Source organism: Geotrypetes seraphini, chromosome 4, assembly GCF_902459505.1.
Source record: "Geotrypetes seraphini chromosome 4, aGeoSer1.1, whole genome shotgun sequence".
Classification (NCBI taxonomy): Eukaryota; Metazoa; Chordata; class Amphibia; order Gymnophiona; family Dermophiidae; genus Geotrypetes; species Geotrypetes seraphini.
In genome coordinates, this window is record NC_047087.1 from 297,947,474 (window position 1) to 297,975,464 (window position 27,991).

Genomic DNA, 27,991 nt, shown 5'->3' on the forward strand with positions numbered 1-27,991 from the left:
TTGAATAAGGAGCTACCCTCTGAGGAAATCGCCTCTGGTATGATGGAACAGGCCTATAACCTTGGCAGTGGAAGGCTTTAGCTTTGGTCTGATGATGGAAGCAAAGGTCTTCTCATGCTCAAATAAATGTTTGGTAGCAGCCTCAATAGAGTCATCAAAAATTCATTGCCCTGGCATGGGATGTTAGCCAGTCGATCTTTGAGATTCCGGTTCATGTTCACAGTGTGAAGCCAGGCAAGACGACGCATGGCCATTGAAAAGGCAGTGACCCTAGAGGACAGTTCAAATATATCATATGATTGAACCAGATGCATGCGAAATTGACCCAAAGTGTTGTGAAGTTGTTGAAACTCTGGAAATCTATGTTGAGGAAGATACTTGAAAATATCAGGCAAGGTGTTAATCAAATGCTTGAGATAAGATGTGATGATAAAGTTGTCATTCAACACTCGGGTTGTCATGAGTGAGTTTTAATACAGCCATCGACCAAACTTGTCCATAGTCCTGCCATCTCTTCCAGGCGGGACAGTAGCATAAACCTTGGCAGGGTTGGTTCTTTTTAAAGAAGATTCTACGAGAAGAGACTGGTGGGATAATTGAGACTTCTCAAATCCCTTATAGTGGACCATCTGATATCGATTCCAACTTTGCTGGCACAGCAGGAATGGAATATGGTGTCTCAAGATTTCTCTTGAAAGCTTGAGAAAGAATGCCATTGATGGGTAATTTGAGAGATTCTCTAGGAGGATGAGGCATTCCCAGTTCTTCCAGATACTCCTTAGAGTATTTGGAGTCAGATTCTAAAGATATGTTAAGATCTTTACTTATCTTACATAAAAACTTGGTAAAGGATACCAGGTCTGAAGAGGAATGACCTCGTTGAGGAGAAGGAGATCGAGAACCCCTCAAGGTACATCTCATAGCAGAGAATGAAGGTGAAACCTCTCTGGAGTATTGATACCTGATATCGGAGTCCAGAGGTAAAGATGACCCACTTCTGGAATGTGAAAAGAACCTTGCAGGAGAAGAACTCGACTGACGAGAGTGGTGAGGCTCTGCAACTGACAAACGAGCATATGGTCTCGATGCCTGGATAAACGAGACCTGTCTCGAGAAGAAGACCTGGGTCTCGATGAATGCCTCGACAGATGATGTGGAGAAGGATGTCTCGAATCACGGTCCTGTGATTGAGTCGGATCCAGTCTGGAAGATAAATGTCGAGGAATCTTCGTCCTATGCCTTGAAAAGTGCAACGCCTTATGTGAAGAGGGAGGACTGATAGATGGAGTTCAAGGACACCAAAAAGGACTCAGCTCCTTGTAACGAGGTATCTTGAGGTACTGTAAAGGACTTGACTGCTTGTGTAGAGTGTGCAGGTTCATCTCGAGGCACTCCAAAGGATTGGACTCCTTGTATGGAGTGTGTAGACTCCACTTAAGGCACTCTTAAGGACTCAACTCCTTGTATAGAGTGACTAGATTGAGCTCGAGGCACTGCCAAGGACTCTGCTCCTTGTAATACTGCTGAGTGCTCAGGCTGGACTGCAGGAAGCAGAGTCAAGACAGGAGTGAATTTGGCAAGCATGTTACCAAACTCCTGATGCAGAATAGTCTCTATCATATTCTGCAAAAGCGGCACCGAGACCACTGGATCTGGTATATTTGGTGCAGCTATAGTCTCCGAGGAAGAAGACCTCAAAGAAAGATGTCTGGATTTTGAGACAAGTTTCTTGGGCAGCTTCAAAACCACCGGTTCTAAGGGTGGCATATCTGAAGAAAGTGGCTTAGCTACCTTATCTGAGGGAGACAGTGAGGATAATGGCTCCTCAAGAGAAGATTTAGGTGATTTCCCCGAAGACGAGGACTTCTCAAATGAGGAAGGTTTGATAAAGGGTGAGGTCAAGGTAAAAAACGTTATGCCCATAGAAGACTTCACCAGGTTCAGAGTAGAGGTTAAGGCCGGGCCTGGAATCAGGATCAAGGCCTAATCCATGCCGCCAAAGAACTTGTCTACCTGAATTTAATGACGTTTCAGGGCTTGAGGCTGAAGTGTAGCAAAGCAGGCACACGACTCCGGACGATGGTCAGGTCCTAAACACTGTACACACCACTTGTGTGGGTTAGTGAGGGAGATCGCATGCTGGCACCGGCTACACTTCTTAAAGCCTGTAACCAGTCCTAACATAGAATGGAAAACAGCTGCAGCTAAATCGAAGCCCACAGGCTGAGGCCGCGGGGTAGGCCCGCCATGACACGAAGAAAAGGAAACTTATTAAAAAAATTTGTTAAAAAAAAAAATGAAATGCGCAAATAAACACAGCGACCCTGTAAAGAAAATACACGAGTCGCGGAGAGAGAAGGCACGAGCAGAACTAAGTCTAGCGCAGAGCATCACAATGAGTGGCTTCTTGGCTCCGCGGAAAACTGAGAACTGAGGAGACGCTGAGGAGACACGTGCCTTACGTCAGGCAGTAAGGCACTCACGCATACACAGTGCAGCAGTCGTGAACTTTCTTAAAGTTTTATAAGCAAGTCTGCTTGCGAGGCTGTCCGCATCGGGGCTCCGTGGATGACATCACCCACATGTGAGAATATGCTGCCTGCTTGTCCTGAGATAATTCCCTTTCCTCCCTTTTCTATGTGGTTGTACTCTGAGCTGTGATTTAGCCTGACTCCTAGAGCTCAGTGCACACACGGCGTGTTTTCTGCAGCCCCAAGCTGTAAGGTGGAGTGTTACCTGCCCAACCAGCTGCTATTATCCATTCCAGTCATTGTATTGCACAAGGGGCCTGGGGCTGTATTTTTGCTGGCTTTCTTCTTTTGCTTCTGTAATGTCTTGACTTGTTACACTGCAAGTTTCATCGTTTGAAGGACCCCAAATATTTTTCTCAATAAAGAACATTTGAATTTCATAGGTTTGCGATCTTTAGAATGTAAACTCAATAAGGTCGCTCACGTTACTGTAGAAAGGCATGGAGAAGGCAAACACCCTGGTGACCAAACCCAGACACCCAAACTAAATTCCGGAACATGTTTACTTCAGTAGATGAATTGTTGTTCTTTTCATTTTTTTTTAAAGAGGAGGGAGTGATACAACACTGAGCATCCTGAATCTCTGCATATGTGCTTTGAGTTCTGGGTTCTTTCCAAACAAATGACTTCAAAGTCTTCAACGGCAATTTTTTTTTTTCAATAATGATATTTATACACAACCAAATGTGATATCTACTGATCAGATCAAGCTTGTGTCAGGGAAGGACCTGGGAGACAGCCATATTGGGAAGTTCCTTCTCTTCTTACAAAACATATGATATTCTACTGATGTATCTAACTAAATAGGATAGCTTCTTACTGTTCTGGTTTTTATAACTTACATTCTAAATCAATTTTTGTAATACAGTTATATACTAAACTAGTCTTTAAGCCCATTACATTAACGGGTGCTAGAATAGATGTGTGTGTCTGTCTTTCTTTATTTCTTTCTCTCTCTCCTTGGCCGCTTTCTGTCTGTCTTTCTTTTTTTTTCTGTTTCTCTCTCTCTCTCCTTGGCAGTTGTCTGTCGGTCTTTCTTTCTTTCTCTCTCTCTCTCTTTCCTCAGCTGTCCACCATCACCCCTTTCCTGCTCCCCCTGTCCAGCATCAGCCCTTCTCCCTTCGTTTTATCTCCCCCCTGTCCAGCAGCACCTCTTCCCTGCTCCCTAATACCTGCTCCCAAACCGCCGTTCCTACCCTCCCTCCATCCTGGCTTCCAGGTCTCTTCTGGCCCACCGGCACAAACCACTGTTGCTCTTCATTCATATCTGCTCCTCTTCAAAGCAGCCTGCTGAGGATCACTGGCTGGCTATAGCGAACCTCGCAGGCCGCTCTCCACCTCGGTAGCATGTTCCGTCTGACGCAATCCCGTATGTCAGAGGCGTGGAATCGCGTCAGAGGGAACGTGCTACCAAGGGGGAGAGCGGCCTGCGTGGTTTGCTACAGCCGGCCAGTGATCTGAAGCAGGCTGCTTTGAAGAGGGGCAGACGTGAATGAAGAGCAGCAGCATTTTGTGCCGGCAGATTTACGGACCAGATTTTGACATGTCAAGACTTACAGTGAGTGAGGGCGGGAGGGGGGAGTCACTGGCGTGTTCTCTGCCTCCTTGCGTCCGTGGTCACCATTTCAAACTTCACATGCGCAGTAGGAGCCAGAAAACCACCACAGGCTCGTTCTACTGGCACGGAGCTAAGGATCACGGACGCAGGGATCACGAAGTTTTAAGTGCGCATGCGCGCTTAGGGTTTTATTATAGTAGATAGAAATGTGAGGGCTACAATTTCTAGAATTCCTTGGAACCTTCTTTCATATGGTTGATGAATTTTAAAGTTCTTTAACCAACTGAAGTTATCCAGGTCAACTAAGCAGATTGCTTCAGTCTCTCCTTAATATGCAAAGTCTAGGGCAGTATTTTTGATATGATCAGTAACACTTAATAATACCTTTTTCATACAAGGAGCCACTGAAAAGTTCTCAGCCCAAACAAAAAAAAAGAACGATGCTTTGAGCTTGCAGACTTAGTACAGAGATTATCGTTGCAATTAATCCACAAGTCTCTCTTTAGGACCAGTAGGGACCCCTGAAGAAGACAATTGTGTTGAAACACGGACCGTGTTGGGTCCACATATTTCCAGTGATTCAGGCCCTAGATGTTTTTATGTGGATTATTTAGTTGTCTTAATAAAGCCTTCATCCTGGACATCAACTCTCCACCAGCCTTTTGTTTTTTGGTCGTGTCCTCTTTGTGGAGGGATCAGGGTCAATTTTCTTGTTGTTCTGTCTACTTGTAAGTTATTCCACACTTTTCATTTCATATCATTGAAACAAAAAGAGTCAAGAAAAGCGTGGAATAACTCATAAGTTTCATGGTTCCACACCATTCTCTTCTTGGTTGGGCTGAGAACGTTTCAGTGGCTCCTTGTATTGTGATGTCATAATGCATCAATCCAACAATGCCTAAGAGCCAGCCTCATCAGTGATGTCACAATAGCTTGCTTTCCCTATACTTGTGCCCATTTACTAGATGCATTTGCCTCATTGAAATGAAAAGTGTCATAAAAGGTGTGGAATAACTTGTATGTTTCATGGCTCTACAATCATTCATAGTGCCACTGAATGTACATGGTGCTGCTAAATATTCAAATAGTCAGTCCCTACCCCAAGAAGTTTAAAATCTAAAGGCTAGATTCAATAAATGGCACCCAAAGTTAGGCATAAGAAAAACAGCACTAAACCGAATTTTCTAAAACAATCCACGGCGCTGAAGATGTCTGGTAGCACTTTAGAAATAATTAGGGTAGTGGATGCCTGGAATGCACTCCCGAGAGAGGTGGTGGAGAGTAAAACTGTGACTGAGTTCAAAGAAGAGTGGGATGAACACAGAAGATTTAGAATCAGAAAATAATATTAAATATTGAACTAGGCCAGTTCTGGGCAGACTTGCACGGTCTGTGTCGGTGTATGGCCGTTTGGTGGAGGATGGGCTGGGGAGGGCTTCAATGACTAGGAGGGTGTAGATGGGCTGGAGTAAGTCTTAACAGAGATTTTGGCAGTTGGAACCCAAGCACAGTACCGGGTAAAGCTTTGGAGTCTTGCCCAGAAATAGCTAAGAAGAAAAATGAAAAAAAAAAAAAAAAAAATTTTAAATTGAATCAGGTTGGGCAGACTGGATGGACCATTCGGGTCTTTATCTGCCGTCATCTACTATGTTACTATTAGTAGTAGTGGTAGCTTACAGTTTCATTAACAGAGAGTCCAATAAATGATCTGCAAGACTTTTGTCATTTCTCCTAGTCACCCTGGCAGTTATCATATTTTAGAGGTGGCTCCCAGATGACTATGATCAACATACAAAATGGATCACCCAATTATTACATATAATGTAATTTTAAAACTGAGGAGAAAAGACCTCAAAAAACCCCTGGAATATGATCAAACAGACCATAGCCAATTGGGGTTGGTTTTCATCACTGGTCAAAAAACCCCTGTGTAATTTTTAATTTTTCATGTGATTTTAAATTTATTCTTATCAAATATGTGTTGTATTTTTATGATGTTTTTTTATGTTTGAATCACCGAAAATTTTTTTTATCAAAATCTCTTGTTAATAATTGAGCATAAGGAACCAGCAGCTGGTGATTCAAACATAAAAAAACATCATAAAAATACAACACATATTTGATAAGAATAAATTTAAAATCATATGAAAAATTAAAAATTACACAGGGGTTTTTTGATCAGTGATAAAAACCAACCCCAATTGGCTATGGTCTGTTTGATCATATTCCAGGGTTTTTTTGAGGTCTTTTCTCCTCTGTTTTAAAATTACATTATATGTAATAATTGGGTGATCCATTTTGTATGTTGATCTTTGTATCGTTTCCTGGATACTCAAGCACGTTTCCATTCAACATTTCAGTTCCCAGTTGACTATGGCCATGACTAAGAGGAAGAGCGATGTCCACCAGCCAATTTTTGGTTCCATGATAACTGAAAGCTTAGCAAGTTTGTTTTTTCAAGGATTGATTTCAAACTAACACAACTTACAGGTGCGAGTGGTGGATTTTGGAAACCTGCTTATCTGCGGGAGATTGATTATTAAGGAGCCATCATCCAAAAGTTAAATTTTTGGCAATTTAAAGTGAGTTTGAATTCTGTTTCTATAGCACTCCTAGACATACATAGCACTGTACATCAAAACACAGAAGAGACAGTCCTTGCTCCAAAGAGCTGACAATCTAGACAAGACAAACAAACCCAAGCCCAGGCTCAAATGTGTCATTAGATGGCAGTTATATGTAACCCAAAAGAGGTTGTAATTGCTGACAGGGAAAGTTTCCAGGATGTGTGTATTGTTTGAGCAAGGGACATCGACGCCTCTTGAAAGCTCAAGGTTTGAAAAATAATAAAACATGCAAAATGACACCAGCGCAAGGTTTTAAAAATTATAATTAAGATTTATTGAGTTATTGTTTCTATTTTTCCATTATGAGATCAAAAGAATAAAGCATAATTGCTTGCATTAACAGTTGCGATAATGGGAGATTGTTATAGTTGCTAAATGCTGGCCTTCTGATAACAAGCTCACCTCAGGATCTCATGACCCTCTATTATATACTTTTGGCTCAGTGACACCATCAATTTGACAACCAATAAAAATTAACATGGGTGGTCTTAAAAGTTAGACAAAGAAAATTCCTCTACATTTAAAAGTTTCAGAAAAGTACTTTTGATTTCTTATATTCATAACATTTCCAATATTCCTTTATCATTCTTAAAACTTATTTCAGAGAATTTACAATTATTAACAGGGTGCTGAAAAGTTCTCAGCCTGCTTGTCAGCTAAGTTTCATCCATACACAGTGCTGAAAAGTTGTCAGCCTGAAGGAGGGGCTGCCTTCCCCTGAGCTGACAGCTTCACACAGAAACCTTCCTATGTTAGAGCAGGAGTCTCTGACTTAATTACTTCCAGATGTTGCTTTAGGATTTCTTTAGGTTGCAAAGATATATCATATGTTTTTTCAAAACCCATTCTTTTGTTCAATACACAGTCAAATCACATACTTCAGTCATATTTGCTTGATTCATACTTGCTTTGCCAAGCCTTCCATACATTCATAATTTTCATTCATAACTATATTTAATTCCTGTTATATCTTAGTTTGGGACACGTTATCTTCCTAACTAGTCTAAAGCAAGCACATGTGGTATTAATTAACCCCACGATGCTGTGAACAAAGACTTGGAAAACAAAATGGATTCTAAAGACTGAGAAGATATAGAAAAGAGAGAGAACCAAGATGGATTCCAAAAACATAGCAGATATAGCAAAACGAAGAACCAAAATGAAGTCCATGTATCCTTTATGATTTCCTCCATGATCTAGCCTAATAGCAAAGTACTTAAACAGATATTATTATGCTTTCCCTTATATTAATCTGTAGTGTGTTTTTCAGGCTTTAGCTACATTTATATTTAGATTTTTATTCACCCTTTTTTCGTACGCTTCTATTGGGTGTGTCCTTAACTAACATATATGCTTGTATCTAACTAGAATTACCCAGAATCATACGAAAAACAGGCACTTTTGTAGAAAAACTCCACAAAAATACTGCACTATCATGCTCCGACATCCATTCCATTACCGTCCCATAAACATCACCCCCTACTGGCCACAAGCCACTATTCCTCATGTTCTAGAACAGTGGTTCTCAACCCTGTCCTGGAGGACCACCAGGCCAATCGGGTTTTCAGGATAACTCTAATGAATATGCATAGAGCAGATTTGCATGCCTGTCATTTCCATTATATGCAAATTTCTCTCATGCATATTCATTAGGGCTAGCCTGAAAACCCAATTGGCCTGGTGGTCCTCCAGAACAGGGTTGAGAACCACTGTTCTAGAATACTATACAGAATGCATGTTTGCTATGAAGCATGGGCAGTGGAACATTGTTGGGGGAGGGGGGTTGGAAGGGCCAACCCCCCTCCCCCAACAATCTATAGCTCTTCCCCTAAACTCTCTAGTTGCTGATATTGTATTGGTCAAAATATTGATTAAGCCTAGTGCCCAATGGTTCACCCCATTCCAACCCCCATTGAAGTTCCAACCAGGACAAACATATAAGCAGCACCTTTTATAGGTCTACTGTAAATCAGCTTTTTACATGATGCCCACCCTCCCTACAATCACCTCCTGAATCACTAAGCTCTTGTTAAGGCCTCTTTCATTGATCATCATCACTTTGGTCCATACCTGAGGCCAAGAGCTTACACAGGTGGTATTAGTGATTACAAATGAACAGGAATATCGAGTTCATGCATGGGATACCTGATTTCCTGAAATTCCTTGGGAGTTATGGTTTGCGAACTAAATCACCAGGCTTTCTTATGATCTTGCAATAAAAATATTGAATGCAACTAAGGTTACCTTACTTACGCACTGTAGTTCACACCCAGGCTAGTGATTTCCTCATTCATTTCCATCAAGGATTATTATTGCTTCATTTAAATAACTCATAGTGAACCTGAATACTGGATGATGTCTGAGCATGTCTTTCATGTCCTGCAGTATTTTCAACTCGGTGTTTCTTGAGGTCATTTTATAAGGTTTGTACAGCATTTGCCCATCTAAAGAGCAGGTTTATATGTGCAAATGATCCTAAGATTCCAAACAGTGATTACAGAAAAGCTGCTACACACGTGTATTAGTTGTGCATGGGGAAGGAATGCAATGGACTTTTTTGCAAAAGAAATTCAGAGTCTATAGAAACATAGAAATAGATGGCAGATAAGGGCCACGGCCCATCTAGTCTGCCCACCCTAATGTCCCTCCCCTACCTTCCTCTGTGAATAGAGCCCACGTGACGATCCCATTTAGCCTTAAAATCAGGCACGCTGCTGGCCTCAATCACCTGAAGTGGAAGGCTATTCCAGTGATCAACCACCCTTTCAGTAAAAAAGAATTTCCTGGTGTCACCGTGCAGCTTCCCGCCCCTGAGTTTCCACGGATGCCCTCTTGTTGCCGTAGGACCCTTGAAGAAGAAGATATCTTCCTCCACCCTGATGCGGCCCGTGAGGTACTTGAACGTCTCAATCATGTCTCCCCTCTCTCTGCGTTCCTCAAGTGAGTATAGCTGTAATTTATCTAGCTGTTCCTCGTACGGGAGATCCTTGAGTCCCGAGACCATCCGGGTGGCCATTCTCTGGACCGACTCCAGTCTCAGCACATCTTTGCAGTAATGTGGCCTCCAGAATTGTACACAGTATTCTATCTGTGATGGGGTGTAAGTCCCATCACGTGAGAGTGAGTTTCCTCGAGGGAGGGATACCCAGAGCTTAACTCTCCCCAAGGGTTCCAAAGAATGGAACAGGAAGTAGCCGCTCAATCTAATTTCCTATACGGAGGTACTAGTCTATCCAAGAGGCTAGGTGGGTGGAGACAGGAATAAGGTATCCTGAACTTACTCAAGTGTTATGTTACCTTTATTATGAACTAACTCAACTGATTTGCTGAGTCATTTGCATATAAACTGGAACAGATAAAAAGGAGCTTTTAAAAAGGGGAAATGAGACTCCTAAAGATTTGAATTCAACCCTAGGGGGTCCCCATGCCTGACTCATGGGGTATGACAGATGTTCAGACCAACTTAGAATGTTTTCACCCTGAGAGAAAGGGGAGCCTGCTGATAGGATCTTTGGGATGAGCAGACACAGAACTGGAGTATCTTGAAACAGGGATTCTATGGGTGGCCCTCAAGTGGAAGGCTGGCGTTAAGCCTAACCCTCTGTAAGCCCAGAGCAGAAGACTGTGGATCGTATTCTCTAATATCACCAGTAAAATCTGGCAGGATGCTGTGGTGGCCATAATTGTAACAATTTCAAAAAGACGAGTCGTTCTCAAAAAACCGTGCATGCAAATGAGGTTCGCAGAGGTTCACTGAGGGTTGCCAAAATTACATGTGATGAGTTGCTGGTGATAGATTGGAACATATGCAGAATAGTTCACAGGAGGCGTAAATGTGTTCATGTGCAGGGAAAAAGCTACTCTGTAGGCATGCATATCGTGGATGTGCCTTATTGGAGCACAATATAAGCACATCATAGGTGCTATTGGATGGAGGGGAAGGGGAAGGGGAGAAGAGTTGCATCCGTCAGCTTTCAACAAGTGCTCATAAGACACACCTTTAGTACATGCACCTGAGATGCATACTTTTGAGATTCTCTCCCCCCCAAAAAAACTATTATACAACTATACTACTATAATTTATGTGAATGTATTTTTAAAAAATTTTATCAGTCAAAAACACACACCTGAGACACGTTTTTCACAGTACCGGCACCTCTGGACCAGCCGGTAATTTTTGGTCATCAAAAGCTAGTGACATGCTTGGAGAATCATCTGGCAATGATAGAGAATCACCCGGAGTGCTTGTTTAAATATTAATGAATCCATTTTACTACCCTTTTAATATTTATGACCTCATTGTATTACATTTACATGGCAGAGTCCGAGGCTACTAGGTGTTCTTAGCAAAGACTCTACATGATCACCTCCTTTTTAAAAATACAACCAGAACTGAGCATGTCCTGATCTGGATATTTACTACTACTACTACCACTACTTATCACTTATATAGTGCTGAAAGGCGTATGCAGCACTGTACATTTTGAAATTTATAGATGGTCCCTGCTCAGAAGAGCTTACAATCTAACTTGGACAAAGACATGACAGAGAGGGTAGGAGATGCAGGACCCAAGGTGAGAGGAATTAGGAGTCAAAAGCACTCTCGAGGTGGGCTTTTAAATGGGCCTTAAACAGAGCCCACCATAGGGATTCGGGCAGATTGTTCCAAGCATACGGTGCAGCAAGGCAGAAGGGATGGAGTTAGAGAGTGACACGGCGACTTTTACCTGTGGCTAGTCATGGGTAACCCACAGGAACGGGGTAAAAAAAAAAAAAAGATTGGTAACCATGGCTTTGGGAACAAGGCCATTCATTGACCCATGGAGCGATGAATGGCCTTGTCCTTGCAGTAAAGTATCTGCTGCGCGCTTCCTCCCTTCCCACCTCTCCCACTTTAACAGCCTTTCTCGTGATTGTGCGGTCCAGCAGCTCCCTCCCGATTGTTGCAATCCAGGCATCTCTTCCCTTAATCAGACCATCCCCCTCCTTTCCCCTCACCTTCACTTTCAGAGTTTTCTCTCTCTGAGTGGCCCGGACACCACAGCCTTCTCACAAGTTGCACACGATTGCCCCAAAACCTCTCTGACACGAGCCGCCCAGGCGGAAACAGGAAGTTGCATCAGAGGAGAAGCTTTGGGGCAGTTGTTCGCAACCTATGAGAAGGCTGTGGCATCTGGGCCACTTGGAAAGAAAGCCTCGATTCTGAAAAGCACCTGCGAAGGTGACAGGAAGGGAGGGAGATGGCCCGACAAGGATGGAAGTGGGGAGAGGAGAGAGGGGAACAGATGCTAAAGTGGAGAGGAGAGAGAGAGGGGAGCACCTACTGGATGGAAGGATGGGATAAAGAAAAAAGGGTACATGCTGGATTGGGGGAAAGAGGATAGAGTTAGTGAGATACCGGAAGGGGTGAGGGAAAGAGGGGCAAGCTGTAGGTAGACACAATGAAAGGGAAATTGAAGACTGGAAGGTAAGAAAGTCGATAAGAGTTAGAAAACAAATTGAGAAGAGCAGAATAGAAAAGGTAGGGAGAGAGAGATACCAGAGCAATGGTAGAGGGGGAGGAGACAGATACCAGATCTGAAGGGAGGAAAGGAGGAGAGATGCTAAAAACCACCTGGGGGAGGGAGTGAGAGATGGAAGGGAAGAAGACAGAGATGCCAGACCATGGGGGGAGCAAAGGGAAGATGGGTGCCAGACCAATGGTGGGGGAGGGAAAGATTAAAGGGCGAGGCAGACAGTTTCTGGTAGAGGTATAGAAATAGAGCAGATGTCATATGGAAGAGGCAGAAGGAAGGCAGACAGTGGATGGAAGGAAGAGAATGATGAGAAGATGAGGAAAGCAGAAACCAGACAACAAAGGTAGAAAAAAATTTCTATTTACAAAGCCCTGCCAGCTGAAGATCTCTTCTTCTAGTTTGGCAGCCAAAACTCTGATTTATAAAATGACAATTGTACAGACTATTGTTTCTTTTTATACTTTAATAAAATAAGTTCAGTATAAAACTATTCAAGTTTGTATTGATGGGATCAGATGGCTTGCAAGAACGGGACAGGGATCAAGCTCATGGGGACGAGGTGGAGATGGGGACCGAGCTTGTGGGGAAGGGGCAGAAGTAGGGACAGGGACTGAGCTCCCAGGGACAGGGCAGAGACCGGGACACATTTTTTCCCTGTGTCATTCTCTAGATGGAGTCTGGAGTTGGCAGTTGAAGAGAAGGGCACAGATAGGAGGGACTTACCAGCTGAGCGGAGTTCACAGGAGGGATCATGGGGGTAGATATTTCAAGTCTGATCTCTGTTTTGTGTAAAATGGGGCTTCACAAATTTCTGGGTAGCTTTGCGATGTCACTGCCTGCAGTTCATTGGTCAGAATTGGAGAATTGCATAATTACATTCCAATATTATAAATCTATGAATCATTCTTAGACATTCTTTAATAGTTACTCAAATAAAAGTTATTATAAGATGATTAAAGTCTAGCATAGGCACATACATAAATGCGTAATCAGTGTGCTTCTAAGTAAAACTGGGCATGTCTCAGGATACCGGAGCAAATTTAAAAAAAAAAGATTAATTTTTGTGGCTACAGCTCTATCTAGAATATTTTTCAAGGTTAGCTGTAACAAAGCTTTAAAGCAGATGCTGTGTGTCAAGTCATGTTTTGTTATGAATATGCTGTGTATAGTCTCTGGCAATGCTGCAGTGGTCCCAAACTAATTCTGTCTCACCACACCCGTAGCATTCGGTGCTACTGCAGGTGGAGACATGCATATGAAAACAGAAATAAAAGAACAGCTTTCCTTTGTCTGGAAAGTTCAAGTTATCCTTCACATAGTTTTATAATGCTAGTGGGGGGAAGGAGGCTTGTTTTACTGATTTGTTGGTGGTAGAGTGTATTATATTATACAGTAAAACCTTGGATTGCAAGTAACTTGGTTTGCAAGTGTTTTGCAAGATAAGCAAAACATTTGATTCAATTTTAACTTGATATACAAGCAATGTCTTGCAATACAAGTACATACAGTATACACACATCACAACTGAGCCGATGGTTCTCTCTGACGCTGCGGAAGTGTAGTGACTGTTCTAAATGAGCGAGGTCTTGCAATACAAGTACATACAGTACACACAACACAACATCAGAAATGAGCCAATGGTTCTTCTCTCTCTGACACTGCAAGAGTGTAGTGACTATTCTAAACAAACAAAGTCTTGCAATACGATTACATACAGTATACGGTACACGCATCACATCACAACTGAGCCGATGGTTCTTCTCTCTGTGACGCTGCGAGAATGTAATGATTGTTCTAAATTAGTGAGATCTTGCAATACAAGTACGTATACTATTTTGTATTAAAGTTTTTGGGTTGTGGAACGAATCATTTGAGTTTCCATTATTTCCTATGGGGAAATTTGCTTTAATATATGAGTGCTTTGAATTACAAGCATGCTTTTGAAACATATTATGTTCGCAAATCAAGATTTTACTGTATTTTGGTATCCTATACTTACGGTAACTAAGGCCAATTCAGGTGTAGGATCCTAATTTTGAGATAGGCTCCAAAATTGGCGTGTAGAGGCAGTGATTGCATCCTTGCTAATTACGACAGTGTGTGCTAAAGTACTGTACATTAACTGCAATGTTTATTCAGTACCAACTTTCACAATAAGCAAAGCGGTTTACAATACAAAATCATGCACACATCCCAACCGCTAGAGCAGGGGTGCCCAATAGGTCAATCGTGATCGACTGGTAGATCGCCAAGGCAAAGTGAGTAGATCACGGAGACCATCCCGGGCCGATCAGCCTTCCTCACCCCGAAGTCAATTCTGCCGTCGAAGAGGAAGTTCTGGCCAGCCAATCACTGCCTGGCTGGGACGGAACTTCCTCTCCGACGGCAGAATTGACTTCGGGGAGAGGAATGCTGGTTGGCCCGACGCAGGGAAGAGCTTGGGGCGGCGGCGGCTGTGGGGCCTGTTATTGGATGGCAGCTGCGGCTTGGGGGCCTGTTCCTCGATGGCAGCGGCAGCGGTTTGGGGGAGGGCAGGGAGAAAGAAAGAAAGAGGGCAGGCAGGGAGACAGAAGAAAAGAAGAGAAACAGAAAAAAGAAAGGGGGCATGAAGAGAGAAAAAAAGAAAGGGAGGCAGGGAGAGAGGAAGAAAAAGTTTGGGGAGGGAATGAGGTCTGGAGGAGAGGAAGCATACAGGCTGAAAGAAGGGAAGAAAGATTGGATGCACAGTCAGAAGAAGAAAGTGCAACCAGAGACTCATGAAATCACCAGACAACAAAGGTAGGAAAAATGATTTTATTTTAAATTTAGTGATCAAAATGTGTCTGAATTTATATCTGCTGTCTATATTTTACACTGTGGTCCCCTTTTACTAAACCGCAATAGTTTTTAGAGCAGGGAGCCTATGAGCTTCGAGAGCAGCGCTGGGCATCCCTGCGCTAAAAACTGCTATCATGGTTTAGAAAAAAGGGAGGGGGGTATTTGTCTATTTTTGTGAGGTGACAGTGCATAGAGTCATCTGCTTTGACCTCTTTGAAAAAATCCCAGAATAGGAATGATAATTAACATTTTCTATGCGTACAGTGTGCTTTATGTTTTTTAATTTTATTGTTGGTAGATCATTTTGACTTGGTCATTTCAAAAGTAGCTCGCAACTGCGTGCTCGCAGTAGACTTTTGAATCTTTAAGATTTTATTCCCACTCTCAGCTGTTGGACTGGCCATGGATTCTTGGGGAGGGGAACTGATTATATTGTTGAAAATGTTATTTCCTGAATGGTACTGCTGTTTGTATTGGCTTCTTACTGCTGGAATAATAAAAATCATTTAAACATAAAAGTAGTTCGCAAGCCCAAACAGTGTGGGCACCCCTGCGCTAGTGACAACACCTGTAGTGCAACCTTGTGGCGGTAGGAGCTCCAACGCTCATGATTTTAAAAGTTAAGGAAAGAGACGTTAATATATAAAACTACTTTTAAAATAGACTAACATCATCCAAAGAAGAATTAAATGATGCATTAAAAAACCCGATTTCGCTTTATCCATATAAGTGATTCGCGCATATAAGGCTGACACTTTATTTAGTTGGGTTACGTTCTATTCACAGCAGCTTAATTTCATGCTGGCCCCTAGTCTGCCCTTAACAACGCCTCCAAGTCTATGCCTACATTTTATGCAGAAAATTATTCGTAGAACTAGTGCGAATAAAAAATAGCAGCAGACGAAAACAGCTCCCGGTACGTTATTTAACTCTTACTGCTTTGGTGAAAACCACCATTAAATAACCATTAAAAAAAAAATTCAGCGCAGCCGCATTGCTTTCTGCCCGGGCTGACGCAGCAGATCAAAGCTCACGCTGACACGCGCCCGGGCTGGCAACGTGGAAAGTCGTCACCGGCGCGCGCGAGCGTGATGACCGCCGACGCTGTTGGTCCCAGGCCCGTGGCGGCGCGAGCCTCGCTGCGTCAGCCCGGGGACAAGGAGCGACTGCGGCTGCGCATAAAGACTGAAGGGAGGAGGAGTCACTTCCCGCGCGGCTTTCCGCCTTCGGCGCCCCGCCCTCCTCCGACGCTACTTCCTGTTTCCGGGAAGGCGGGAAGCCTTTGAGGGGGGGAGACGTCGTGGTCATGGGGGACGGGCCGCCGGAGAAGGAAAGCCGTGGGATGTTTGGTGGGCAGTGTCAGGTATGAGCTTGAGGGAGCGGAAGAGAGATGGTAGGCCGAGACCCGAATTCGTGGGAGGAGGAGGGGGGGAAGGGTAGCCGAATGCGTGTGATTTGGCACCTTTGGTCTTACCCAGGCAGACTCTCCTTTACATGGTTTGTGATGTATTGATTTGCGCTAATGTATAGATGGATAAGGGCTACTGCAGGGCATGGGATGAAGTTAAGAGGTGATGGGATGAAGAGACAGATAGAACCACCCCCAATCCCACCCTTGACCTTTGAGGGAGGCTTTTCAAATCCTGGACATGTCCAGGGAAATCTGGACTTCTGGTAACCCTATGAAGAGGGGATAGGTCCAGGAGTAATAGTAACATAGTAGATCAGTGTTCTTCAACCACCGTTCCATGGACCAGTGCCGGTCCACGGAAATTCCTGCCGGTCCACAGGACTAGAACGTGCATCAGGCCCAAAACAATGTTCTTCAACCACCGGTCCACAGTGCAATCGATGGGGCATTATCTTCGAGCCAGCTCCCTCTTCCTAACTGATTCGGTGCACAAAGCCACGGGCAGTGGCATCCTGCGCCTGAACCGGAAGCCTTCTCTCTGACATTGCAACCTCAGAGGGAAGGCTTCCAGATGAGGCATGGGGCGTGCAAGGTGCAATTAGTACTAATATGGGGGCGGGGTCTGGGGTGGAGATTGGGTAGAGATGGGTCTGGCCCACGACTTAGCCCCGTGTTCTTCAATCTCCGGTCCATGGACCGATGCCGGTCCACAGAATAATTCTTTTATTTCTGCTGGTCCATAGGTGTAAAAAGGTTGAAAAACACAGTAGTAGATGACTGCAGATAAAGACCCGAATGGTCCATCCAGTCTGCCCAACCTAATTCAATTATTTTAATTTTTTTCTTCTTAGCTATTTCTGGGCAGGAATCCAAAGCTCTAACCGCTACTATGCTTAGGTTCCAGCTGCTGAAGTCTCCATCAAAGCTCACTCCAGCCCATCCGCAACCAAAAGGCCATAAACATACCATACTGGCCTTAGTTCAATATTTAACAATATTTTCTGATTCTAGATCCTCTGTATTCATCCCACACTTCTTTGCAGTCCGTCACCATTTTCCTCTCCACCACCTCTCTCGAGAGCACATTCCAGGCATCCACCACCCTCACCGTAAAGTAGAATTTCCTAACATTGTTCTTGAATTTACCACCCCTCAACCTCAAATTATGTCCTGGTTTTACCATTTTCTTTTCTCTGGAAAAGATTTTGTTCTACGTTAATACCTTTCAAGTATTTGAACGTCTGAATCATATCTCCCCTGTCCCTTCTTTCTTCTAGGCCGGGTATACAGTACATATTCAGGACTTCCAATCTTCCTCATACGTCTTCTGGCACAAACCTCCTATCATTTTCGTCACCCTCCTCTGGACTGCTTCAAGTCTTCTTACGTCCTTCGCCAGATACGGTCTCCAAAACTGGACACAATACTCATAAGTGGGGCCTCACCAACGACCTGTACAGGGGCATCAACACCTTCTTCCTTCTACTGGCTATGCCTCTCTTTATACAGCCCAGCATCCTTCTGGCAGCAGCCACTGCCTTGTCACACAATTTTTTCGCCTTTAGATTCTCGGACACTATCATCCCAAGGTCCCTTTCCGTGCATATCAGCCTCTCACCTCTTTCCGGTTCCTCTGGTTCCTTCCGGTTATTAATCCCCAAATGCATTACTCTGCATTTCTTTGCATTGAATTTTAGTTGCCAGATTTTGGACCATTCCTCTAACTTTTGCAGATCCTTTTTCATATTTTTCACTCCCTCTTCGGTGTCTACTCTGTTACAAATCTTGGTATCATCCGCAAAAAGGCAAACTTTTCCTTCTAACCCTTCAGCAATGTCACTCACAAACATATTGAACAGGATCGGCCCCAGCACCTAACCCTGAGGGACTCCGTTACTCACCTTTCCTTCCTCTGAGCAACTTCCATTAACCACCACCCTCTGGTGTCTCTCCAACAGCCAGTTTCTAATCCAGTTCACCACTTTTGGTCCTTACTTCAGCCCTTCAAGTTTGTTCAAGAGCCTCCTATGAGGAACCGTATCAAAGGCTTTGCTGAATCTAAGTAAATTACATCTAGCATATGTCCTCGATCCAGCTTTCTGGTCACCCAATCAAAAAATTCAATCAGGTTCGTTTGGCACGATTTACCTTTTGTAAAGCCATACTGCCTCGGATCTTGTAACCCAGTGGTCTCAAACTCCAACCCTTTGCAGGGCCACATTTTGGATTTATAGGTGCTTGGAGGGCCTCAGAAAAAATAGTTAATGTCTTATTAAAGAAATAAGGTAAATCTTTCCTTTTGGCTAAGTCTTAATAATAATATTGTCATTTATAGCTAAAGAGACATATAATCAAGAAACAGTTTTATTTTATTTTTGTGGTTATGATAAACATACCGAGGGCCTCAAAATAGTACCTGGCGGGCCGCAAGTTTGAGACCACTGCTGTAACCCATTAGATTCTAGGAAGTTCACTATCCTTTCTTTCAGCAACACTTCCATTATTTTTCCAACAATTGAAGTGAGGCTCACTGGCCTGTAGTTTCCCGCTTCATCCCTGTGACCACTTTTGTGAATATAGGGACCATCTCCTTCAATCCCCAGGAACCACTGCCGTCTCCAGAGATTAGTTGAATAAGTTTTTAATAGGACCCACCAGAACCTCTCTGAGCTGCCTCAGTATCCTGGGATGGATCCTGTCCGGTCTCATCGCTTTGTCCACCTTCAGTTTTTCAAGTTGTTCATAAACACTTTCCTCCGTGTACAGCGCAGAATCTACTCCATTTTCTCGTGTTACTTTGCCAGACAATCTCGGTCCTTCTCCAGGATTTTCTTCCATGAACACAGAACAGAAGTATTTGTTTAGCACTTTTTCTTTTTCCTAATCCTCTTCACATATCGGTTCCCAGCATCTTTTAGTTTAGCAATTCCATTTTTCATCTTCCTCCTTTCACTAATATATCTGAAAAAAATCTTGTCTCCCTTTTTTACATTTTGTTCTTCTGCCTGCTTCACCAGACATATCTCTCTTTTGGCTTCTTTCAGTTTCACCCAGTAGTCCTTTCTGCACTCCTCTTCTTGGATTTTTTTTATTTCAGGAACACCAACTCTTTTGCCTTTATTTTCTCCACCACTAGTTTGGAGAACCATATCGGTTTCTTTTTTTCTCTTGTTTTCATTTATTTTCTTCACATAAAGGTCCATAGCCATTTTTATCACTCTTTTCAGCTTAGACCACTGTTTTTCCACTTCTCTTATGTCCTCCCATCCTAACAGCTCTTTCTTCAGGTACTCTCCCATTTTATTAAAGTCCATACGTTTGAAATCTAGGACTTTAAGTATCGTGCAGCTGCTATTCACTTTAACCATTATATCAAACCAAACCGTTTGATGATCACTACTTCTCAAGTGAGCACCCACTTTCTCCATTTGTGAGGATCAGATCCAATATTGTTTTTTCCTTTGTGGTTTCTGTCACCATTTGTCTGAACAGAGCCTCTTGAAAGGCATCCACAATCTCCCTACTTCTTTCCGATTCTGCAGACGGAACATTCCAGTCCGCATCCGGCAAGTTGAAATCTCCCAACAGCAGCACCTCCTCTTTCCTTCCAAACTGTTGGATATCCACAATCAGATCCTTATCAATTTGCTGCGATTGAGTCAGAGGTCTGTAGACTACACCCACGTAGATAGAAGTTCCATCTTCTCTTCAGAGCGATCCATATTGCTTCTTCCTCTCCCCAAGTCCCTTGCATTTCAGTCGTTTGGATATCGATCTTTACATAAAGAGCTACTCCTCCATCTTTCTGACCATCTCTGGCCTTCCTAAAAAGATTATATCCCGGTATGTTTGCATCCCATCCATGTGATTCACTGAACCATGTCTCTGTGATAGCGACAATATCTAGATCTGCCTCTAACATCAGGGCTTGCAGATCATGAACTTTGTTGCTTAGACTGCGAGCATTTGTGGTCATTGCTTTCCAGCTATTTTTCAGCAGTAATCTCCTTTTTTGTGTAGATTTTTGTTTTGTTTCACTTTCTGTTGCAATGCTAACTATTGAGTTGCTGATATTGTTTACATTGCAATCTTTACTACCATCAAATCTTGTCTTTTGCTGGGGGTGATCTCTATAATTGTCCTTCATACATACACCACCCCCACCTTCTAGTTTAAATGCCTAGAAACATTGTCTAAATTTCTCTGCAAGGATTCTTTTTCCTGTTGTAGTCGTATGTAGCCCATCAATGCAATATAGCTTCTTGTCCTTCCAATCTAAGGAAATACTTTTTTTTTAACAGAGAGGGTGGTAGATGCATGGAATAGGCTCCAGGTAGGTGGTGGAGACAAAAACTGTGTCTGAACTCAAGAAAGCATGGGGCAGGCACATGGGATCTCTTAGGGAGAAGAGGAGATAGCGGATGTTGTGGATAAGCAGACTGGATGGGCCATTTGGCCTTTATCTGCCATAATGTTCTCTATATCCAGAGAAAGGAAAATGGTAGAACCAGAGGACATAATTTGAGGTTGAGGGGTGGTAGATTCAGGGGCAATGTTAGGAAATTCTACTTTACGGAGAGGGTAGTGGATGCCTGGAATGCGCTCCCGAGAGAGGTGGTGGAGAGTAAAACTGTGACTGAGTTCAAAGAAGCGTGGGATGAACACAGAAGATTTAGAATCAGAAAATAATATTAAATATTAAACTAGGCCCGTTCCTGGGTAGACTTGCACGGTCTGTGTCGGTGTATGGCCGTTTGGTGAAGGATGGGCAGGGGAGGGCTTCAATGGCTGGGAGGGTGTAGATGGGCTGGAGTAAGTCTTAACAGAGATTTTGGCAGTTGGAACCCAAGCACAGTACCGGGAAAAGCTTTGGATTCTCGCCCAGAAATAGCTAAGAAGAAAAATTTAAAAAAAAAAATTTTTTTAAATTGAATCAGGTTGGGCAGACTGGATGGACCATTCGGGTCTTTATCTGCCGTCATCTACTATGTTACTATGTTACTATAGCACTGTACATATAGTATTATATGCAGGTACTTTTTCTGTCCCTAAGTGGGTTCACAATCTGTGTTTTTGTACCTGGGGCAACGGAGGATTAAGTGACTTGCCCAGAGTCACAAGGAGTTGCAGTGGGAATTGAACCCAGTTCTTGCACCACTAACTGCTAGGCTACTACCTTTTCTCAGTATGGGCTCACTGAACCACGAGAATCTCCTTTCTACCTCAGAGCAAATTTTTAAACAGCTATAACAATAAGCTATCAATATATAAATACAATCAGACTCACTGCTACTTCTTCTACAGATTGAGGTTGTCCTTAAAAACCTCAAGAGGGATGATGATCCCTGTACATTTTAAAGAAGCAGGTTAACTCTACTTTCTCACCAAATTTGACTCCTGGCTTTCTGGCTTCCTTGATTCTTCTCCCTATGATAAGGATCTGACATGTCCCTGACGCAGGCAGTCTGCTGCTGAAACATTTTGGGCTTTTTCTAACATGTTTGTATGATAGGATAATACAAATACACTGTTTTATCAAAGGTTGCTTTTTAATAAACTTTATTGAACTATTTAGCCACTGGTTGGTCTGTTTGATTGCTTCTTGGATATTTGGATTGCTGCAGTAGCTCATCCTAGCCTCTTTCTCCTGCATTTGTATCAAGTCTGAACAGGACTATGATAGCTGATGGAATTGCTGCTGCTTTGTCAGTGTGCATAAACCCAACACATAGATGAAAACATTTAGTCTGTTATAAAAAGGGCCCTGTGTACTTAATCTATACCAACATTTTGCAGTTACTATGTGGTAATTACCAAAATTAATGCACAGTAACTGCAAAGCCTCTCTGTTATCTGTTCTGAACATTTTCAGCATTTTTATTTGTATTAATGAATGGCAAATAATAAATGCAATTAGCTATACTTCTCAAAATGTTAAACTGCACTGCATTATATGCCACATTAAATTAATATTGAGATAGTTAATGTGCATTAACCGTAAGATACCGTCTTCAATCAATCCATATCCTGTCCTGAATTGATGTACATTAATTGCTTCATTAATACAGTAGTTAATGCAGCTTAGTAAACGATCCCTTAATCGTTTTAACTGACTACATGTATTAAAGCATTGCTACAAGTGTTAATTGTTTACAGCTTTATTTAATAAAATAAGCAATGCTTTTGATATTATTTTTACCGCTTTTTCTGTAGCCTATGAGTGCATCACTTAAGGAACGACTAAAGAAAACCCGACTTTCATTTAATTCCTATTTTACTGTGGCAAAGCGTCTTAAAGTAGACAGTGAGGAAAATGAAAATGATCATGCCATTTCCACAAATGCATCTTTGGGAATGGATCAACCTAGAAGTAGTTCTGCAGAAAGCGTGGAAAACTTTGGTAAAAGTTGTGATGTAGATGCCAATATGCAAAGTCTACTACATAACGAGGACTCCAAGAAATCTACACTTGGTGCTTCCTTACAGAGCTCTACACAGACTGTTTCACTGGATGCTAACCTAAATCTTCAGGAACTGTTGGAAGAGAAAAAGAAGTTAATTCAGCAGGTCCAGGCGAAGGAAGAGCTAGTTCGAAGACTAAAGATGGTTAAAATGTACAGATCAAAGGTGACAAGCTTTCTGATTACTGTCATATTTATGCTCATAAGTAACAGACAACGAGAAAGAGTATAATAAAGTACTGTATGTGCTAGATTTTTAAGATTTTACAGGTTATATAGTGACAAAGTACTACAGTTTTTATTTTTGTCATAGTGACAGAATAAGGGTCCTTTTACAAATTTCTGGCAGTTGTGATGGCAAACAGAAACTGCAATTTCCAAGACATGTGCTTGAAAGAGGCAGCCCGCAGAAGTTCAAAAGGTTGGTCCATAAATTTGGCTAAAACCATATTAAGTTCCCAAGCTGGTTGAGGGATTTGGATGGGTGGTGGGGATTTCATTTGATCTAATATACACATCTTGTCTCATTTGATTCATTGACTGATAAGAACATAAGAAGTTGCCTCTGCTGGGTCAGACCAGAGGTCCATCGCGCCCAGCAGTCCGCACCCGCGGCAGCCCATCAGGCCCATGACCTGTATGGTGATCTTTGTCTGAACCCTTAAATCCCCCTTGGTCTCTATCTATACTCTCTCTATATCCCATCTCTACCTCTATCTGTATCCCTCAAGCCCCCTATCTTTCAGGAATTTATCCAATCCTTTTTTAAAACCCCGTAGTGTACTCTGTCCTATCACAACTTCCGGCAGCGCGTTCCAGGTGTCCACCACCCTCTGAGTGAAAAAGAACTTCCTAACATTGGTTCTAAACCTGTCCCCTTTCAGCTTCTCCGAGTGCCCCCTTGTACTTGTGGTCCCCAATAGTCTGAAGAATCTGTCCCTGTCTACCTTCTCGATGCCTTTCATGATCTTGAAAGTCACTATCATGTCTCCTCTGAGTCTCCGCTTTTCCAGGGAGAAGAGCCCCAGCCTTTCTAACCTGTCTGCGTGTGGAAGGTTTTCCATACCTTTTATCATTTTCGTCGCTCTTCTCTGGACCCTCTCAAGCATCGCCCAACCAGCCACAATGGAGCAGCACTTTTAAAGTTCTATTTAATTCCATTCATTTATTCTGTTTCAGTGGGGATTTCATTTGATCTTATATACACATCTTGTCTCTTTTGGTAACATGCTCTTTGTGCCTAATTGCATTTGAAATACTGTCTCTTTCTTATTGAACTACTGTACCTTAAAATAGCATTTGAAATTTTGATTATTTCTGTTAATGCTGTATTTTGAAATGCATATGAAATTCTCTTCTCTGTGACTTCTAATCTTCAATCTTAGCTTTTCTGCTAATTGATTAATTCAGGACATACCCTGTCTTCACAGATTCATTGATTGAAGATTTTTACACAACCCTGCGACAACTCATTCCCTGCCAAAGTCCCTGCTTCAGCCTTTCATCATATGAGACTTGCCACCACTGTTTTCAGACCCCACTCCTCTGTCTTGCACCATTATATCCAGGACAGTTCCAATTAGGAATCACTCCCTCTCTTCCCTAGTGACCCCGCTTACTAATTCCTTTTGTTTCTACTGACCTTCCCCATCTCCATCTCCTTCCCCCATTCCAAGCCACTTAACCTGCCACCACCTCACACTTCCTCTTTTCCCCCACCCTTTTCTCAGCTCTACAGCTAATACACTTTCTCCTTTTCATTCAGATATCTCCACTCTGCCTATATGCATCTCGACCATGGCGTAACCCCATGTTTCTTCCCCTCTCATATTCTACTTCTTCTCTTGCTCTCTGCTGGGGACATCAGTCCTAACCTTGGTCCTCCCAATCATCCCTCAGCCTACTCATGGGGATCACACCGCAATTTAACAAATCTTATTTCTATTCCTCTCGTTCCCCATTCTTCCCTGCACTTCTCATGCACCCTGAGGAATGCCCGCTCTGTCTCCAACAAACTTACCTTCATCCATGACCTCTTTATCTCTAGAAAGCTCCACCTGCTAGCACTAACTGAAACCTGGATCTGCCCTGAAGACTCTGCTTGAGCTGCCGCTCTATGTCATGGAAGGTACCTTTGCTCACACACGCCTCGCCTAGATGGTCATGGAGGCAGTGTTGGACTTTTACTCTCATCATTTTGTAAATATCAACCCCTCCTTACTCAATCTCACTGTTTGCCTTCCTTTGAAGTTCACTCTGTCTATTCCAGTGGTCTCAAACTCAAACCCTTTGCAGGGCCACATTTTGGATTTGTAGGTACTTACAGGGCATCAGAAAAAAATAGTTGATGTCTTATTAAAGAAATGACAATTTTGCATGAGGTAAAACTTTATAGTTTATAAATCTTTCCTTTTGGCTGTCTTAATAATAATATTGTAATTTATAGCTAAGCTAACGAGACATATGATCAAGAAACTTTTATTTTACTTTCGTGATTATGATAAACATACCAAGGGCCTCAAAATAGTACCTGGCAGGCCGCATGTGGCCCCTGGGCTGCGAGTTTGAGACCACTGGTCTATTTGCTCCTCTATTAGCCAGTCATCTAGATGTGAGGAAAATGTGGAGGCTTCATTTCCTGATGTCTGCAGTCACCATAGGGATTTTGTGAATAACTTTGGGTTGAAGAGAAGCAAAAGGGCAGAACTACTGGTAGTGACAATGAAGGCATGTGAATCTTAAATGTTGCTAGTGGTCAGGATGGATGGGGAAGTGGGTGTTGGCAACTTTGAGGTCTATGGCAGCAAGTCAATCATTGATTGTGGAGATAAAGGATAGAAGCTAGGGAGTGCATCTTTAACTTCTCCTTTTTTGATGTAACAGTTCAGAATGCAAAGGTCTAGAATTGGGTGCAAGCCACCTGACTTCTTGTACATAAAGAATTTCAAACAGAAGCCCTTACGATGGAGATATCAAGGAACTTCCTCAGTGGCATTGGCCTGCTTAGGGATTTGATCTGTGTTTCAAGTAGAAGTAACAGGAGCAGGAGGTAACAGGGAAGATGTTTGAGGGGATATAAAACATGTTTGCCCACTGCTTTGAAGCTTTATAAACTGGTATGAAGCTTGAGATTAGCAAACAAATATTTACTTGAAATTCCAATTTTTCAAGTGATTATTCTTCTTGGCCTCTGTTCATCTATATTTCAAGTGGTTGGTCCTAATTGTGGAAATCATTGCCCTTGGAACTATGCCTGTGGAAGTTACTGCAGAGAAGTTGATTAGGGGAACTTGACAAAGTTCAATCTGATATATTGTGATGGTTCTGCCATTGGTTGTAGAAATGGAGCTTGCCACCCAGAGGGATGGAATCAAAAGGTCAAAGAAAGCTATGCAGGAGGTGCTGCTGGTAATACTTGTGTTTTGCACTCTCTTGGTCTCCATTTCTGTACATATGGTTGCCTTTGGTATGGTTGACAATGTCTTCAAAGATAAAATTGTTGAAAAATGTTGGACTAGTCTTCTGTATTAATATTGTTGTTTCTTAGATTGTGTATTGCTCTCCTGTGGTTAGGAGGAAAGCTCTCCAATAGTGGAAGAGTGATCTTTTTCTTGGAATATCGCATCAACCATCTTGTCTCTGAATAGTCTGTCCCTAGACAAGAAACAGCCCTCTTTCAAGGACATCAATGGCAAGAATGTTCTTGGTAATGGTTCCAAAATGGTGGAACGCCTTACCGAAGGAATTACGGTAAGCTAGAAAAGGACACCGGAAAATTCAAGAAAGGATAAAGACTATCCTTTCCTCAGACTACTTCAACTGAAACTGTGAGCAGATGGAGGGAGGCAGCAACATAGAGGAAAATAATAGGCTCCCTCCTCCCACTAGGATCACTATAGAGGACAGAAGATGCTGGGCTGTACATAATAGATTTTTGTTTCCAAAAACATTTAAGGTATGAAGAATAATTGGACACTTAGTGTAATGATAAACTATAATCCTGTGTAAACATAACAACTGGGAGGCCGACAAGTAGCACAATGATATCCATCTGAATCTGTATTTAAAATCCATTGCAGATGTCTGTGAAAACTGCTCTGAATTGGCCATCCCTCCTGCCAGTTTGGGGGGGGGGGGGAACGGTGGCTTGGGGGACCTGGCACGGGGGTGGGGGGACTTTTTTTAAATGGGATTGTGGGTATGCAACACACACATCTGTGCCATTAAAAAAAGCCCTAACAGCAGTGACAGTAATACTTAAATGTTTTCATAGTGCTACTAAATAGACACATCATATTCAAATAGAATTTGTCCCTGCCCAAAGAAACTTACAACTATGGGGACCTTTTGCTAAGAAGCACTAACTGCAAAGCAGCCCATTTTATAGCTATGGGCTTCCTAGCATTGTGTGTCCTAATCATTAGTGTGCACTAAATTTGTTAGTGTGCTTTAGTTAAAGAAGCCCTAAGTGGATAGCTGAGATAGTGATTGCCCAAGGCTTCCTGGTTTCTCAGCCCATTACTCTGACTGGAGCACTTCTCTCTGTATTGTGGTACGATGTGTTTAAGCATTTCTATTAAATGTACTTTCCCTGTTGCAGAATGACTTGACAGAGCTTCAGTCTTTGACAGAAAAATGGAGGAGATGCAGTCAACAGGTGCTGTATGAACTACAGTCAGCCTTGTCAACAGATGGCAAGAAGCTGAGTCTTACACATCTGATAGACAGCTTTGGACTAGAGGACAACCTGCTGCATTATAATCGGGCAGAAGAAGATTTTATTGATCCATAGGTTTGAAATCATCGAGTCCCTCTTCTCACCACTTTTCCTGGCAAGCATTTAAGAGTGGTCACATATATTTGGTTTAATTAATCTTCCAGTACGATTCTGCCTCTGGTTAACCCACAGGATTATGAAGCAATTTTTCCATGGGATCCATTCATTATAGAAGCACAGTATGGTGAAGGTGTTAAACTTGGTACTGGATGCAAATATAGAATATGTAACTTATTTTCTGAGCACATCTTAATCTAAAAAAATATTATTTATAAAATCACTTGCACATGCTT

General features: G+C 42.6%; 1 protein-coding gene across 2 annotated transcripts; it reads left to right on the plus strand.

Annotated features, from left to right (window-relative positions):
- The first annotated feature begins 16,259 nt into the window (after positions 1 to 16,259).
- On the plus strand, positions 16,260 to 27,990 carry SFR1 (SWI5 dependent homologous recombination repair protein 1). Of its 2 annotated transcripts, none has more exons than XM_033940233.1 (3): positions 16,260 to 16,412; positions 22,674 to 23,087; positions 27,522 to 27,990. In XM_033940233.1, exons 1-3 carry the CDS (start codon positions 16,356 to 16,358, stop codon positions 27,711 to 27,713), a joined length of 663 nt encoding a protein of 220 aa, XP_033796124.1. In that variant the 5' UTR covers positions 16,260 to 16,355; the 3' UTR covers positions 27,714 to 27,990. The 2 variants fall into 2 exon arrangements, with proteins under 2 accessions (XP_033796124.1, XP_033796125.1); XM_033940234.1 differs by lacking the exon at positions 16,260 to 16,412 and adding an exon at positions 16,419 to 16,442.
- The last annotated feature ends 1 nt before the right edge of the window (position 27,991 follows it).